The following is a 15,219-nucleotide window of genomic DNA, read 5'->3' on the forward strand; positions in this document are numbered from 1 at the left end:
TAGGGCTGATCGCTATAAAATTAATAATCTTTAAAGAATACACTTTAAGACACAATATTATTTATATGCAGAGAATGGCGGCTTATTTACCCAAATGTTAGTGCGATCCAAAATGTTCAGCTAAGCAGGAACACAAAATATATTATATTATATTATGTAAATGGGATTGTGATACGCTCTGCTGGATAATAACTTCCAGATGTCTCTGTAGCCAGAGGCTGACAGATATCAAAGACAGGTTGGCTGGAAGGGGAGAGGTGCCAGCTGGCTGGACTGGTTACTGCTAAGTGTAGCGGAAGGTGAAAGCTGGTGTTACTTCACACACACTGATTTTATTTGTGGACAAGTGAAAAGATTGTGGTGCAGCTTTCTCTTTGCTATCTGAGATGGTAATTGTGGTTATTGGAATCCCTAATGCCATTCATCTTATGTGAGTTATTTTCTTCTTAGGTCTATTTTGTAAATGGGAGTTACACTTAGCACAACAGGCCACCCATTAAAGTTTGACAAGCCACAAACTAACAATAGCAAGTATTTAAACCCAGCCGTCAGCCTAGTGGGTACTCCTGGCCTTTGCAGACAATGCAAAATGGAAATGAGGAATCTCTGAGTTCTGTAAGTCAGGAGATAGACAGGCAGAAGCCCAGTAAAGCCAGAGCTCCAAGGAACCTCTGGTGTTTTAAGAAGCATCATCTAAACTTGCTTAGACTTTGTCTACATTAGCACTTTTGTCAGTAAAAGTTTTGTCAGTGAGTGGTGTGAAAAAACACACCCCTGACCGACAAAACTTTCACTGACAAAAGCGCAGGTGTGGACAGCGCTATGTCAGCAGGAGACGCTCTGCTGCTGACATAGCTACCGCTGCTCGTTAGGGGTAGTTTAATTAAAGAGCTCTCTCCCACTGGCATAGAGTGGCCACACAGGAGACCTTACAGAAGCGCAGCTGCAGCTGTACAGTTGTCTCACTGTAACGTCCGTAGTGTAGACAAATTAGTTTTAAAATCTGGAAGTCACCTAGAGTCTTGTCTACATGAGCATTAAATACCAGTGTTCAGAAGAACACCTAGTATAGACAAGACTATACATCCACACTCATTTAAGTTCAAGGTGAGAATGAACCAGGAAACATGGGACCCAGACTTACTCCCATTGAAGTCAATAACAAAGCTCCAGTTATGGACTTCAATGAGACCAGGTGCTGACACATGGATTGTCCTGGGAACAAAAGGAGTTTGTCTAATATTAAAGATTGAAGGCAAGGACACTGCCTTCTGCATCTCATTCAGTTCTGAGCACCCTGTTAGCACGTAGGACTTTACCCAGTATCCACTGACGTCAATTGAAGGACACACATGGACTTCCATGGGCATTGGATCAAGCCCTTAACAAGTACCAGTATATTTTAAAAGTGAAAATATTGTGGGATAATTTATAAACCTATTAACAGTAAATATGCTGCAAGGAAAACACAGAATGTAGAGGACATTTCCCCTTGTTACAAATGTAGGGCCAGATTCTGCCACCTTTATGCACTGTCACAGGCTGGCTGGCCCTTTAAGGGTTTAGCCTGTAATGGATCAACTATCTCCCCCACCCACACGTATACACACATCTGCTGGAGGTCCAGGTAACTCAACTTAGTTATCAGACTCAGGCGGGGGAGTGCTGGGGGCTTTCCATAAAGAGCTGGGTGAGCCCAGTTGGAAGTGGGGAGTTCTTATTTTCTAGGAGCAGCCTGGAAGAAGGCTGAACTTCAGAATGGGGAGAAGAGCAGACAGGCTACTCCCAGAATGAACTGGGTCTGACTGGAGGCAGGAAACCTGATGAGCGGCACCTGCCTGAACTGCTTAGAAAGGGGAGGAGCATGCCAGCCCCTGAGTACTGGGGATGTTTCAGGCATAGGAACCTGTGATGAGGCATGGAAAGACTACAGCATTCGAGGTGTGTCTGTGAGGAAGAGGTGGCTGGGCTGAAGGTTTGGTTGTTTTCAGAGTTTTGGATGGACTTTAGTAACAGGCTCCGAGGCCCCAGAAGGGGCTGGACACTGTGAAGTGGTCTGGTTGCAGGGCCAGGCCTCTCCTACAACTGAAGTAGGACAAAGCACCGTGGGGGAAACTGAGGCAAAAGTTGCTGCAGCGCTATATGTGAACACAAGGGGGTGGGCTGGGATGGCAGCTTTGCTACACAAACACTCTGATTTTACTAGGACTGCTTGAAAAGTTAGGGGGCTACCCAGCGTAAGGATGTGGGACTCTGGCCCTTCCTTTAGAAGAGAAGGGGAACCATTGCTCCATTTTAAACTAACGGGAGCGCACAGTGAATACTGAAAATGTGATTTATTTATTTTTTTTGTATTTGGCTTTTCAGGGGAAGAAATGTTACTTTATTAACAAAAAATTTACCTGTTTGATTATTTGTAGTGCAGTAGCTCCTAGGAGCCCCAGTCATGGGCAAGGACTCCTTTGTATAAACACAAAACAAAAAGATGGTCTCTGCCCAAAAGAACCTACTATCTAAATAATGCAGATAACATTGCTAACGTCACAGTCCTTTCAGGAGCAGTTCTTAATAAATCTGCCTTGATACCTTTGTCCTAACTACACGTATGTACAGTTATTGCTGAAACGTGAATATTAAGGCACCAAATCACACTAATTCTGAATTTATAACAAATTTGCTTTCCAGTCTAGTCTGCCCCGCAACAGTTTTCCTTTGGCCCCATAGTTTGTCTTCAGTCTCCTTTCTTTGACTCAAGGGCTTTGGTCCAACTCCAAGCTTTTGTTCCTACCTACTTCTCTGATTCATCAATGTCCCAAGGAAACAGGTGCCGTTACTGAATTACAGTGCCTCCTTTATTGCTTCCTTTAATCGACTAAGTGTTGCTGATGCCCTAATTTGACTGTTCAATGTACAGCGCTTGACCACACCACTACACATTTTAAATGCCACCTCATAACATCCAGGATGGAAAGAAACCACTGGCAGAAAGTAGAATTAGATTCCTGGTTTGGCATGTGTTTTCCCTCCTGTTGCAGAATGAGGTGCAGTATAAATATAGTCCAGAGGACTCTGTTTTCATTGCTTGCATGGTCATGATACAGGGAATTCCCCTAAATCTGTCTGAAATGCACCAGGGGGTATCCCACTTATGCCAACCTGTTAGGGACCCTATAAACAGCTAAAATAGATCCAGTGATTACCGAGTAATGATCTGCAAAAGGCAAATGTCACACTGAGTTTGTATCCACTAAGTGTGTAGAGAATCAGCAGGAGAAAAGATGATACTGTTGCAAATGTAGGCCCCAAAGTAAGTGGCACATTGTGCCTGTCCCTTATTCAATTGCCTGGGAGTAGGGAGAGTACAAGGTGACCATTTGCCTATATGCACCCCAAGCACAAAGGTTAGGGACATGCATAGTCCCTGCTTTTGGGGGAACACAGGGATTGCACTAGGTATACATCACTCCATAAAGGATGATAAAGTGGAGTGATGCCCCACACATCCCATCCACGCTGAACCACAGAGCTGGTTGGTTGTAGGAGAGGCCCGCACGCTGAGGAGACAGCTCCTGAGGCAATGTCTCTCCCTGTGTTTATAGCTGTACAGCGTCCTCTGCCCTCAACATAATTTGGCCCTACATAAATAAAAGACAAGAGGGCCCAAATCTGCATTCCATTCTGGCCCTGTCTCCTGTTCCAGGGAATGTAGCAAGGGGAGGGAGTGGGGGTGGAATGCTGTTGCCTTGTAGCAGGTCCTGGTGTAGAGTAGCATAAATTCTGCTGATAGTACAAATAGCCACATTGCAGCCACCATCGCACCTTCCCCTCTTCCTGCAACAAACGCAGTTCAGGTTGAACAGAGAGCCAGGCTCAGAATATGGCCTGAAAGAAAATGAGGTGCGGGGGAGATTAAAATGGAACTCTCAGTATTAAGAGAGTAGAAAGGAAGGATGGTCCAGTGGTTAGGTCATTAGCTTCAGCCTTTGGAGACCTGTGTTCAAGTTCCTCCTCAGGTACAGACTCCCCGCATGATATCAGGCAAGTCTCTCTGTCCCTTCGTTCTCCATAGGCAAAATGGGAGTAACAGAATCTCTACATGGATGTTGTGAGGATACATACACTACTGATCGTGAGGTGCTCAGATACCATGACAATGAGGCCTGTGTAAATATCTAGATAGATAGATCATATATCTCCGAGCCCAAGGAGTTAGCTAAGCGAAAACTCTTTCACAGCGAAAAAATGAAATTGTGAGCTGGATTAGCAATTAGTATAATTAAGCTTCCATATTTACATTCCACATTTGAGTTGGGCATTAGATCCTTGCACGTTCAGAAGAACACGATAGATTGCTGGTGTTTATAATTGATCGTTGTTGCTATTCCTGAGAAATTCTTAGATATTTCAGTCAGAAGAATGAACAGGTCTGGCATTCATTCTCACCAGACTTTGTTACAACATTTGTCTCACAGTTTTTGAAACAGCAGAAAAACATGTTCAACTTATTTAAACAACACAAGAGAAATTAAGGCCGTTAGAACACATCAACAAATGAAGATGAAAAAGAGTTGTTGGGTTTTTATAAATAAGATTGTTGTTGTGAGGCCCTTTTTGAAATTCCGCATAGCAAATTCAGAGACATGTCAACAATGTATTCTAATGTAGGAAAACATCATCAGGGCAACAAGGAAGCTAGTCACTGTCTAGTCACCTGCCAGCAAAGACTAAAAAGGCTGGTACTGCCTTGCCGAGCTGACACTAATTATTTCAGTATACACAGAGCTTTGGGATTCGTGTTAATTCTCAAGTCTGTCTTTAGTTCAGACGCGTTCCACTGTGTGAACTCAGCAGAGCACAAATTATTTGACCGTTCCTTCATAATCTGTCCCCACACTCACATGCCAATTATGTAAACTGATCCAAATACCTGCTCCTCAGAGGAACCCCGCTTGGGAACTGCAAACCAATTAAAAATTAAAAAAAAAAAAAGAAGTATAGACTTCCCCATAGCTAGCATCTGATAGGCCTATTCTAAAGACACACATTTCTGAATATTTTCTTTATTTAATACTGCCTCTTATCAGTGGTTGAGGGAAAGCATCTGTGGTGCTAAAGTAGAAGGGACCCTATCGGAAATATTGTACTTCATGAATGGTTTACTAGTGGTAATGTCAAAAGCACCTACTTTATCCTAAAACAGGGGTGGGCAACGTTTGGCACGCGGCTCACCAGGGTAAGCACCCTGGCAGGCCGGGCCAGTTTATTTACCTGCTGACGGGGCAGGTTCGGCCAATCACGGTCCCCACTGGCTGCGGTTCGCCGTCCAGGGCCAATGGGAACGGCGGGAAGCCGCAGCCAGCACATCCCTCGCCCGTGCCGACCCCTGTCCTAAAACAGACTGGAAGTGCCTCCAAGAGCCATACTATGATGCTGTTTCCTTATTCATCACTTGCTAAAGTTAGTGCTCTTCCAAATGTATCCCAGTAGTGATCGGCAAAGTACTGATGCTACAATAGTGGTGGTGCTTTTGAGTAAAGGCATACAAAACCATGGCCATGTCAGGTCCTAAGGCTAATCACTATAGTTACCAGGATTAGTGTTAGAGTTGGTTGAAAATTTTCTCACGCTGAAATTTTTTGAAGGAAAATGGGCTAAATATTTTGAAAAATTAGCTCATCATTAAGGTTTGGGCTAAACATTTTTTCCAAATTTCTCTCAAATACATCAAACATCATTGAGGTCAGTGGGCATTTTGGGTGCACAAGGAATACAGCATCACAGCCAAGGTCAGTATCCACCCAGATTTTAAAATGGTAACCTATTTTTAGGCACTATTTGCATCATCCAAATTTGCACTCATATTTTTTGAGCCAGCAGTGACTTGCAGGTGCAAATCCAACTCACTGTGCACCTGTAAATCAAGTAGTGTGATGTCTAAATAATTTAATTTGCCCACATAATTAATTCATTATAATCTTTCCCTATATATCTTATTCCATGCAGCATCCCACAGTGAGGAAAATTAAGTAAACCGATCAATGTAACTTTTGTGGCAGGAGTAAAATTATTGTGCTACTCATCACTAATGTGTAAATATATTCTGCGGCCCCAGTCCAACAAGGCACTTAAGCATTTGCTTAACTTTTTGCATGTAATTAGTCCCACTGAAGTCAGTGAGGCTGCTTATGTGCTTAAAGTTAAGCATGTGCATGTTTGTAGGATTGGGCCTGAGTCACTTCTTAAGAAGGCCTGATATACATTATAGAACAGGGATCGGCAACCTTTGGCCTGCAGGCCGGTTTGTTTACCTGCTGTGTCCGCAGGTTCGGCCGATCGCGGCTCCCACTGGCCGCAGTTCACTGCTCCAGGCCAATGGGGGCGGCGGGAAGCGGCACGGGCCGAGGGATGTGCTGGCCACCACTTCCCGCCGCCCCCATTGACCTGGAACAGCGAACTGTGGCCAGTGGGAGCTGCGATCGGCCAAACCTGCAGACGCGGCAGGTAAACAAACCGTCCTACCAGCGTGCTTACCCTGGCGGGCCGCGGGCCAAAGGTTGCCGACCCCTGTTATAGAAAATAGCTGGATGCACAAGATAACAAAGCTCTTTACTTTGTTTTCAGAACTCACACACTTTCCTGGCTCTAATAATTTTTCTACAATTTGATTTTTTGCAGAATGGCAAAAAGATTGAGAAGCTTGGGAAACTATCATTTTTGTCTCCACAAACATCCACATATGGACCCTCTGTGATTTTAATGAGAATTTGTAACGCTCAGGTGTGATTCCACCTACTTCACCAATGGCAATGGCATTTTCTGTAAAAATAAATAAATAAAAAGCCAATGTTTGCCGGGAGGAAAATCAGTAATTTTCCTAAATTGGCCAAATGCAAAATTCTTCAATCTTTATCTCAGCTACCTTTTGTCTTTACAAAAACCTGCAATAAAACAAAATACCCCTCACAAAACCTTGAGAACCGCCACACGCACTGAAAAAGAAAATGATTTACAGGCTGTGAAATATTACAACATTTTGCATACACCTTCACTGAAGGCATATGTATATATTCCAAATCAAGTTCTGTTTAAAAAACGTTATTTTATGTACAGAATGAAGGATCTGTGATAATTAACCTTTTCAACACCAGAGCAGAAGAATTGTCTAGGCCTGATTAGTTAGGACAGGCAGCTTACTTCCACAAAACCATATACTAAAAGGTATTGGTACTCTCTTAAAGCCAATGAGCAGCTTAACGTTGTACAATGGAGTTAAAACATACTTGTGGAGTTTTGTTATTTTTGTTTTTTTGTTTTCCCAGTAGATTATATTTACTCAAAAATTGCAGACTTCTTTATCCAAGACGCTCATAAAGCTTTCTGCAATTGGTATAATGAAGACAATATATTCTGGAAAGCAGTTTGATTTGGTAATGACCATTCTATACATTATTGAAAATGAAGTGGCAGCAAAGATGCCAATAAAGTCTATTATGCCTCCGTGATGCAGAAATGTTTACTTCATTTTAATAACAATAATTTTTACAGCGACGCATTAACATTCCATGCAAGCAAGCATCACCGTGGCAATAGTCCCAAGGGGTGATTTTTTTTTTCCCACTTGGAAAGAACTAACTGCATCTTGCTTTCTTTTTCCGCCAAAACAGCAAAAAGGGAAGAAAAATGCATCTACAGATCTTGCACCGCAACCGAGTGACACATTAATACCGTGGCGCCAGCCCCAGAACTCTAACGGGCTGAGAAGGCAAAAGAGAGACTGGGTCATCCCACCAATCAATGTGCCAGAAAACTCAAGAGGGCCCTTCCCTCAGCAGCTGGTTAGGGTAAGTGCAACTATTGAAAGAATAATAATAATAATAATGTGGTTGGTCTGGTACAATAACAGGTGCACTCCAAGTCTGTAGCATGGGAGAACTGGCATCAAACACAGCCTCATTTCTCTCTCTTCCTGAGCCAACGTCTCTCCTGGAGGTAAAGCACTTACGATCTGAAGCAAATACAAGTCTTCCCTCCCCTCAAATCCAACTCAGATGGAGTTTAATCACCTCCTTCTAGCTAATCCTGGGGGGAGAAGTTGGCTCCACTCTCCAAAATGGCAGGTTGCCAACCCTCTCAACTGGATAATGACTGCAGGTGTGAAGCCAGGAATGGTGACTCCTAAGTATGAAAGGGTGTTACATCCAGAGCATCCTTTCTCAACTATCAGTCAGAGTCAGGATCCAGATGTACATTTGCCTGCCTCAGAAGGGAATTGATGTAAAAAGCTATATGAAATCCATTAACTAGCTCCGACACTACATGTTGCTCGTTTCTTCCCTTACTATGGTGTTCGTAAAGATCAGCTCATAGCCCCATGGGACATTATGTTGACATTTGGATGACAAAAATATGGACTACAGGATGCATTTGATTGCTGTTGATAAATGTAGCAAAATTACAAATGCATGTGACTGTTTGTTTTATGAGCTCTGATTTTGGTTTCCGGAAAGGAAAAATACTAGCTGTCAAAAAAAATGTAAATAAAATGAAGCCTCACTGACTGATATTTTATAGTTCTTCCTTTAGAAGAAAATTGTGACATAATTGCAAAATTTAAGAACTAATTTTGAAAAAGCAGTGGTGTGTAATTTACATCCCTTGTCAGGAAATTCACCCCGCTCTTCTTGAAACAATGCTTGCCGAGCCCTTTCCTGGATTAAAATGAATTGCTGTCATTACCTGTTCCACACTGATTAGCTGATACTTTGCATGATACTTGGAAAGAAAGAGTAGTTTGCTCAATCCCACAGAAGTATCAGGAAACTTGATAAGTCATATAATGTCTGAAAGAAGCGCATTCACAACCCACCAAAAATCAGGTGCAATTGTGTTGTTGGTACAATATCTCTGCAAGGAGCACAGAGCCGATCTGGGACAGAATATTATTGACAGTCAGATATTTTAATACCTGATTTTGTTTTTAAAAAAGAGGCTTGAATTTCATTCACTTTGTTGCACACTTTTGCGGATACTGTCACACTGCAGTTACTGTGATGTGGGGTGAAAAATAGTACTCAAGGATTTATGTAGCCATACGCATGTGCAATGGTATTTGTTGCACATATGAACGTAGGTGCAGAGTACATTTAGAGCATAGGCTTCTCTTTGTGAAAATCAGGTCCATGATGTACAACACAGTATTAAGGACCAAACTGTGCCTGTCAACTGCTGAGGTGCACGAGTGGGGGGAAGGGTGCAAGAAGCCTTCCCTGGCATTCAGAATCTGGGCACACTCTGGCCTTTTAATGTGATGTCCTATTGATTGTAATTTGAGTTTCCCAAATGAATTAAAGGGAGAAAAACTCAATAACTCAAAAACCTCACTAAGCAAAATGGATAGTTTGGGTTACTTCTGAATGCCTGTCAGTGTTTGAGTGCTACACAGCAAGCAGGCTAATTGCAAAAAGAGGTCATCCCCCCCACATTGCCTTCTTTATGAGTTTGGCTGAAGAGTGACAGGAGGCTTTGGCTCCAGCTTATTAAACCTTGGCATATGTTAATGTTATCAGGTTACCTACTGCAAATGTATAGGTTCATCGTGGCTAATATCTCCCACACACTTGTTGTCGTGGTCTGGAGATAAGATTGTAGAACTCCAGAATGTGAAGTCATGTTCACAAATAGGGAAGGCAATTGTTATCTTTTATATCCGTACGGAGGAGTAAATAGTCACACCTTAAAGAAACACCAGCCTTGGGGAGAACCAGCTAGACACCGCAAACCCCCTCATGGCTTCAAGATCTGCTGTGCAGACAGTAGTACAAAAATAAAAACAAAATAAAATAAATGAAATCAAAATTTGGACATGGAGGGGAGGAAATGATTTAAAATACTGTGATTTTTTTTTCTGCCTCATGAAGTGAAGAAGGAATTATAATGGAAGGGAAAGTCACAGCCTAGCACAAATGGCACAGCTTGATTGAACATGAGAATGCCTGATGTTTCTGGTTTGTGTGTTTGATATTTGATGGTGTTTGGTCTCATCTGCGGCATCCAGTCCCTCGACCCATTTGATAGCCCCTATAAGTGGGGCTTGAGTGAAGTGAGCGCTTGCATGTGTTAAAGGTTCACCAGTTAGACTCTGCCCTTTAATAGGCAAGAATAGGACAACCCCATGTTTTCAAAGACCAGAACTGTGTGCTTATTTCAATCCACATGATCTTCAGATTGCCTTAAGGCATTCTGCTGTCTAATGGAGCTAGGTGAACAGTTCTGGTCTGATTTCAAACACTCTTGCTGATTGGATGTTGGGTTCTTCTGTTCCCATCTGTTCACATACTAGAGCAGAAAGAGCACATGAAGAAATACAGCATTGAGTCCAACGTGTGAAAAAAGTGCGTGTCAGAGAATGCGATCAGTTTTGTAAAGCTTTCAAAACTGGCTGTAGTTCCTAGACCCTGCACTTCCCTTTGGTCTAGAGAGCGCTGTCTGAGATTACATTTTAGATGCAAGTATAGCTAATGAAAAGTTGTTCATCCATTATGATATCTATGAGTAGTCTTGTATATCCAAGACGAGGTGTCGAATGATATGAAAACCTGAACGTTAAAAAAGACCCAACCTACTAGATGTACATTTTTATCCCACTGCTTGCTGGATTCTGTTTGGATTTTTATAGGTCAGACTAATTTGAAATGCATAGGTAAATCTTTCGTGTGCCCTCCTACTCCTGCTTGCTATTGTGAAGGGGAAAATTCCATTTTATGGAAGTTGATTAGTTACTTGTCAGTATTTTTAGCAAGGCTGTGCCTGAATGAAGTTTAAATCATAGCAATGGTGAATACAGCTTGATGGGAGCCGTGTAGGGCTGCATTTCGAGCTATCTGGTTCAGTTGGGATCAGCTGTAATTCTCTGCTCGTTAAACGTTTCATTCTGGCAAAATGAAAAAGTAAAACAAAAAAGAACCACTCCTCCCCCCCTCCCTCCAAAACTTCTATAAAGTTATTCCTGGGAAGGGCTGGAGGAGGGAATAGAATTCTTTCTGGTAACTACAGAGTTTTGTTTTGTTTCTTTCAAAGAACATCATGTCTGTTCATATGTGTCAACCACTAAGAAGTTTGATTGTGTTTAGGTCGAGGGGAATACAATAAAAGAGAGAACAAATATCTGTTTGGGTTAGAGTGACAAGTATGGAAAATCAGGACAGGGAGTGGGGGGGTAATAGGCACCTATATAACACAAAGCCCCAAATATCGGGATTGTCCCTATAAAATCGGGACATCTGGTCACCCTAGTTTGAGTTTGGCTGCTAAGAAAACATTAGGAATACAGAAGCAAATTATAGGCCAGATCCTGAGCTGGTATAAATCCATGTGGTTCATTGATCTGATCCTGTGTGAATGTGTGAATAAAATTCGCAGATGTTAAGGCCAGTATAGACCACCAGGGACTATTGCATCATCGCCCATAGAATTTCAGCTGGTCTTTCCTACAATGAAGGGAATCATCCTTCCATTCTATGTAAGCGAACACTATTGAACCCAATAACTGGGGCTGGAAGTAGAGCATATCTGTTTGAAAGCATCCAGTCTCAATTTAAAAACTCCAGATGATGATGAATTTACCACATCTCTTGGTAATCTGTCCCAGTTGTTAAATACTATCAATGTTTAAACTGGCTCTTATTTCCAATTTGATTGTTTCTAATTTCAGCTTCTAGCCATTGAATCTTACTATTTAGTTTGTCACCTTAAAGAACCCCCATAATATTAACTACATTTTTTTTGTGTAGGTACTTGCAGATCACAATGCATTCAAAATTCCAGCCCATGTCATTCACTGTTTGCGCACTGCAATACCATACAAGAGAACTGAATACAGTTCCTAGCTACCGTCTTTTGAGTATTGGCCAACAAGGAGTGAGTAAACTCTGGTACTAGGAGAGTACAGTCGTGGAATATGAATATTCCTCCAGTTGTATGGGAAGGGACTGTCATTTGACAGAACTCGAACCTAATGGTATCACATGAGAGTGATGAAGTACTTTCTAGCCCATTACTAACCAAAGAGGATATTAAATATCTTCTATTAGGGATAAAGATTTTTAAATCAGAAAACCCAGATAACTTGCACCCAAGAGTTCTAAAAGAGCTGGATAAGGGAGATTTGTGGTGCAATTTTTAATATACCTTGGAATATCAAGAACATTCCAGAAGAATGGAAGAGTGCTAACGTTGTGCCAAAATTCAAAATGGGCAAGTGGGATGACCCGGGTAGCTATAGACTGGTTAGCCTGACATCAGTATTGGACAAAATAATGGAAAAGCTGATATGAGATTCAATTAATAGAGAATTAATTATATTCTTATCCTTTAATATATGGTCAATATGGTTTTATGAAAAATAGGTCTTGTCAAACAAACAGGATTTGATTCTTTGATTAGATGACAAGTTTGGACAATTAAAGGTAACTGCATAGATGTAATATGAACATTTTACTTAGTATTGCACAACTTTCTGATTACAAAATTAGCACTATACAATATCAATAAAGGAACCCGTTAAATGGATTAAGAACTGGCTAGCTGACAGAACTCAATAAAGAAGTTGTCAATGGGGAAACATTATAGAATGGGGGTGTTTCTGGTGGGGTTCTGCAGGGAGTGTTACTAGGCCTGACAATATTCAACATTTTCATCAATGATCTGAAAGTAAATGTAAAATCACTGCCGATGAAATTTGCAGGTGACACAAAGATTAGTGGAATGGTAAATAATTATGAGGACAGGGTAGTTATACAGAGCAATCTGGGTCAATTGGTAAGCTGAGTCCACTCAAACCAAATGCATTGCAAGACAGCCAAATGCAAAGTTATACATCTTGAAACAAGGAATGCAGATAGTATGTACAGAATGGGGTGCCGGGGGCTGTATCCTGGAAAGTAGTGACTCTGAAAAGGCTCTAAGGGTCATTGTGGACAAGCATCTCTACATGCACAATGTGGTGCTGTGGCAAAAAGAGCTAATGATATTCTTGGATGTATAAACAGGAGAGAAGAGAGTAGGAGTAGGGAGATGGTTTTACCTTTATATATGGCATGAGTGAAACTGTTACTGGAATACTGAGTACAGTTCTGGTGGACACATTTTTTTAAAAAATGTTGAAAAATTGTAGTGTGCACAGAAAAAAGCCAGAAACATTATTTGAGGGCTAGAGAAATGCCTTAAGAGGAGAGATGTAAAGAGCTCATTCTGTTTCATTTCTCAAAAAGAAGATTGAGAAGTGGCTAGATATGTGTGTATACCTTCCTGGGGAGAAAATACTGGGTCTTAGAGGGCTCTTTAGTGCAGAGGAGAAAGGCATAGCAAGAACCAGTGACTGGAAGCTGAAGCCAGGCAAGTTCAAATTAGAAACGAGGCACACATAAGAGTGCATCATACAGAAAGCAGAACTCCTCCAAATCCACAAGCATTTTGATATAGAGCCCTGCCTCTTTCCCTAATTAGAACACTGGACACCGTCAACTCTGCCCCCTTGTGTTTATGCACTGTGGTGCAACCTTTTATTGCATGATCATATACGGTATGACGAAGTGGGTATTCACGCACGAAAGCTTATGCTCCAATGCGTCTGTTAGTCTATAAGGTGCCACAGGACTCTTTGTCGCTTTTTACAGAACCAGACTAACACGGCTACCCCTCTGATACACATATACAGTACTGTTTTCTCCATAGGATCTAGGCCGTATTCACTGTGTGTGTTGGATAAAGAATGAGGCAGTGCTGCATAGTGAAATGGCCCGGAGACCAGGGCACCCTTTCCTCCTATGCTTCAGTTTTTGCATTGTGTGTCATGAAACAGCTTGGTCTTTGTAGCACCAAACCTCATTTTCTGCAGAAAGTGTCTGGTGTATAGTGAGCGAGGCTGGGGGTTTCTAGAAGATGGTTGGTCACGAAGACCCATGAGATTTGGGTTGTATTCCTGCCTCTGACGCAGGCTTCCTGTGTGACCTACCACAAGTGACCAAAGCTTGTTTAGGGGCCTGAATGTGGATTTAGGAGCACGTTTAAAAAATAAATTTGTATCGGTATTAACATTATTAACGTTCATCAACTTTCCATAGACATATTATTAACTCTTATTCATAACCTGTACGGTTACCTTTACAAGACCCATTTGTGTCTGGGCAGTCTCTAATCATCGGTGCATTTATTTTGTAGATGCCTATTTATGAAAATCTTGGCTTTAATCTCTGTGCCTTGCTTCCCCCTCTGAAATAGGGATAATTCTTCCCTCTCTCACAGGGATGCTGTGAGGATAAATTCTTTAGTGTTTGTGAGGGGCTTGGATGCTATGGCAATGGGAGCCGTAGTAAAACCTGTAAAGAAAAGAACTCTCTATTCTGAACAATATGTGGATGATGTGGTAAATGAGGCATGGGGCCACACGCTGAACAAGGAGGAGAAAGTATTAAACAGTTGCCTCGTTCCCTGAGTGCTCTCTCTCGTGCACTGAATGAGGCCTATGGAAAAAAATAGTATGTTACTGTGTAATAAAAGATTGTCTCATAATATATGTGCACAAGGGGGTAGAATTAAGTTGCCCATTTCTGGGGTTCAACTTAACTACATACACTGTCAATGTATTAAAGCTCATCTTTTGTTCTCCCTTGACCCTGTTGCTCCTGTTTGACAGCCCAGTCCCCTTGTTTCAGGGGGAACATCTGCTGCAAAGAGCCCCAACAGGCCACAAATGCATCTGGGGACTGGTGTGGCAGAGAGGTCTCCTGACCTCACTCTCATTTATCTGCTACACCAGCAGCAGAGCAGGTGGTGTTAGAGCTTGTGTGTCATGTCCATGCCACCTCAGTAACTGCCTGTACTGAGGTGATCCTCCAGGGTGTAAGATCCTGATTTTAGGCTTTAAATTAACTCTAACTCCAGATTCCACCAGTATTTGTGGTGCAAAGTGGTTGTACCACACCCAAGAATCTGCCCTAATTTGGGCAGACAACATTAACATTGTCTTTTCCCCAGCCTACGCTTCACTTTACACCCCGCACCTTCTTGTGAAGTAGTTTCTTTGTTGTACAGAATTCCTAATAGACCCTGTATTAGCTAGGTTTCTTACCACTGTGAAATTGACTATTTGGACTTCTAGCTGTAAGAGGGATACACAACACATGGCATTTGTCTGCAGTCAAGAGAAGGTTTTTTGAACAG

The 15,219-nt window shown here is 42.0% G+C and overlaps 1 protein-coding gene across 3 annotated transcripts in view; it reads left to right on the forward strand.

Annotated features, from left to right (window-relative positions):
- The window catches only part of CDH4 (cadherin 4), a 653,967-nt gene that overhangs the window by 419,194 nt on the left and 219,554 nt on the right, over nucleotides 1-15,219 (forward strand). For all 3 annotated transcript variants that reach the window (XR_002887781.3, XM_005302930.4, XM_008178578.4), the window contains exon 4: nucleotides 7,665-7,841. Coding sequence is in view for 2 of the 3 variants with exons in the window: in XM_005302930.4 (XP_005302987.2) it covers nucleotides 7,665-7,841 (177 nt within the window). In the remaining variant the exon portion in view is untranslated. The remainder of the gene's footprint in view (nucleotides 1-7,664; nucleotides 7,842-15,219) is intronic.

This window comes from Chrysemys picta, chromosome 13 (assembly GCF_011386835.1).
Source record: "Chrysemys picta bellii isolate R12L10 chromosome 13, ASM1138683v2, whole genome shotgun sequence".
NCBI lineage: Eukaryota > Metazoa > Chordata > Testudines > Emydidae > Chrysemys > Chrysemys picta.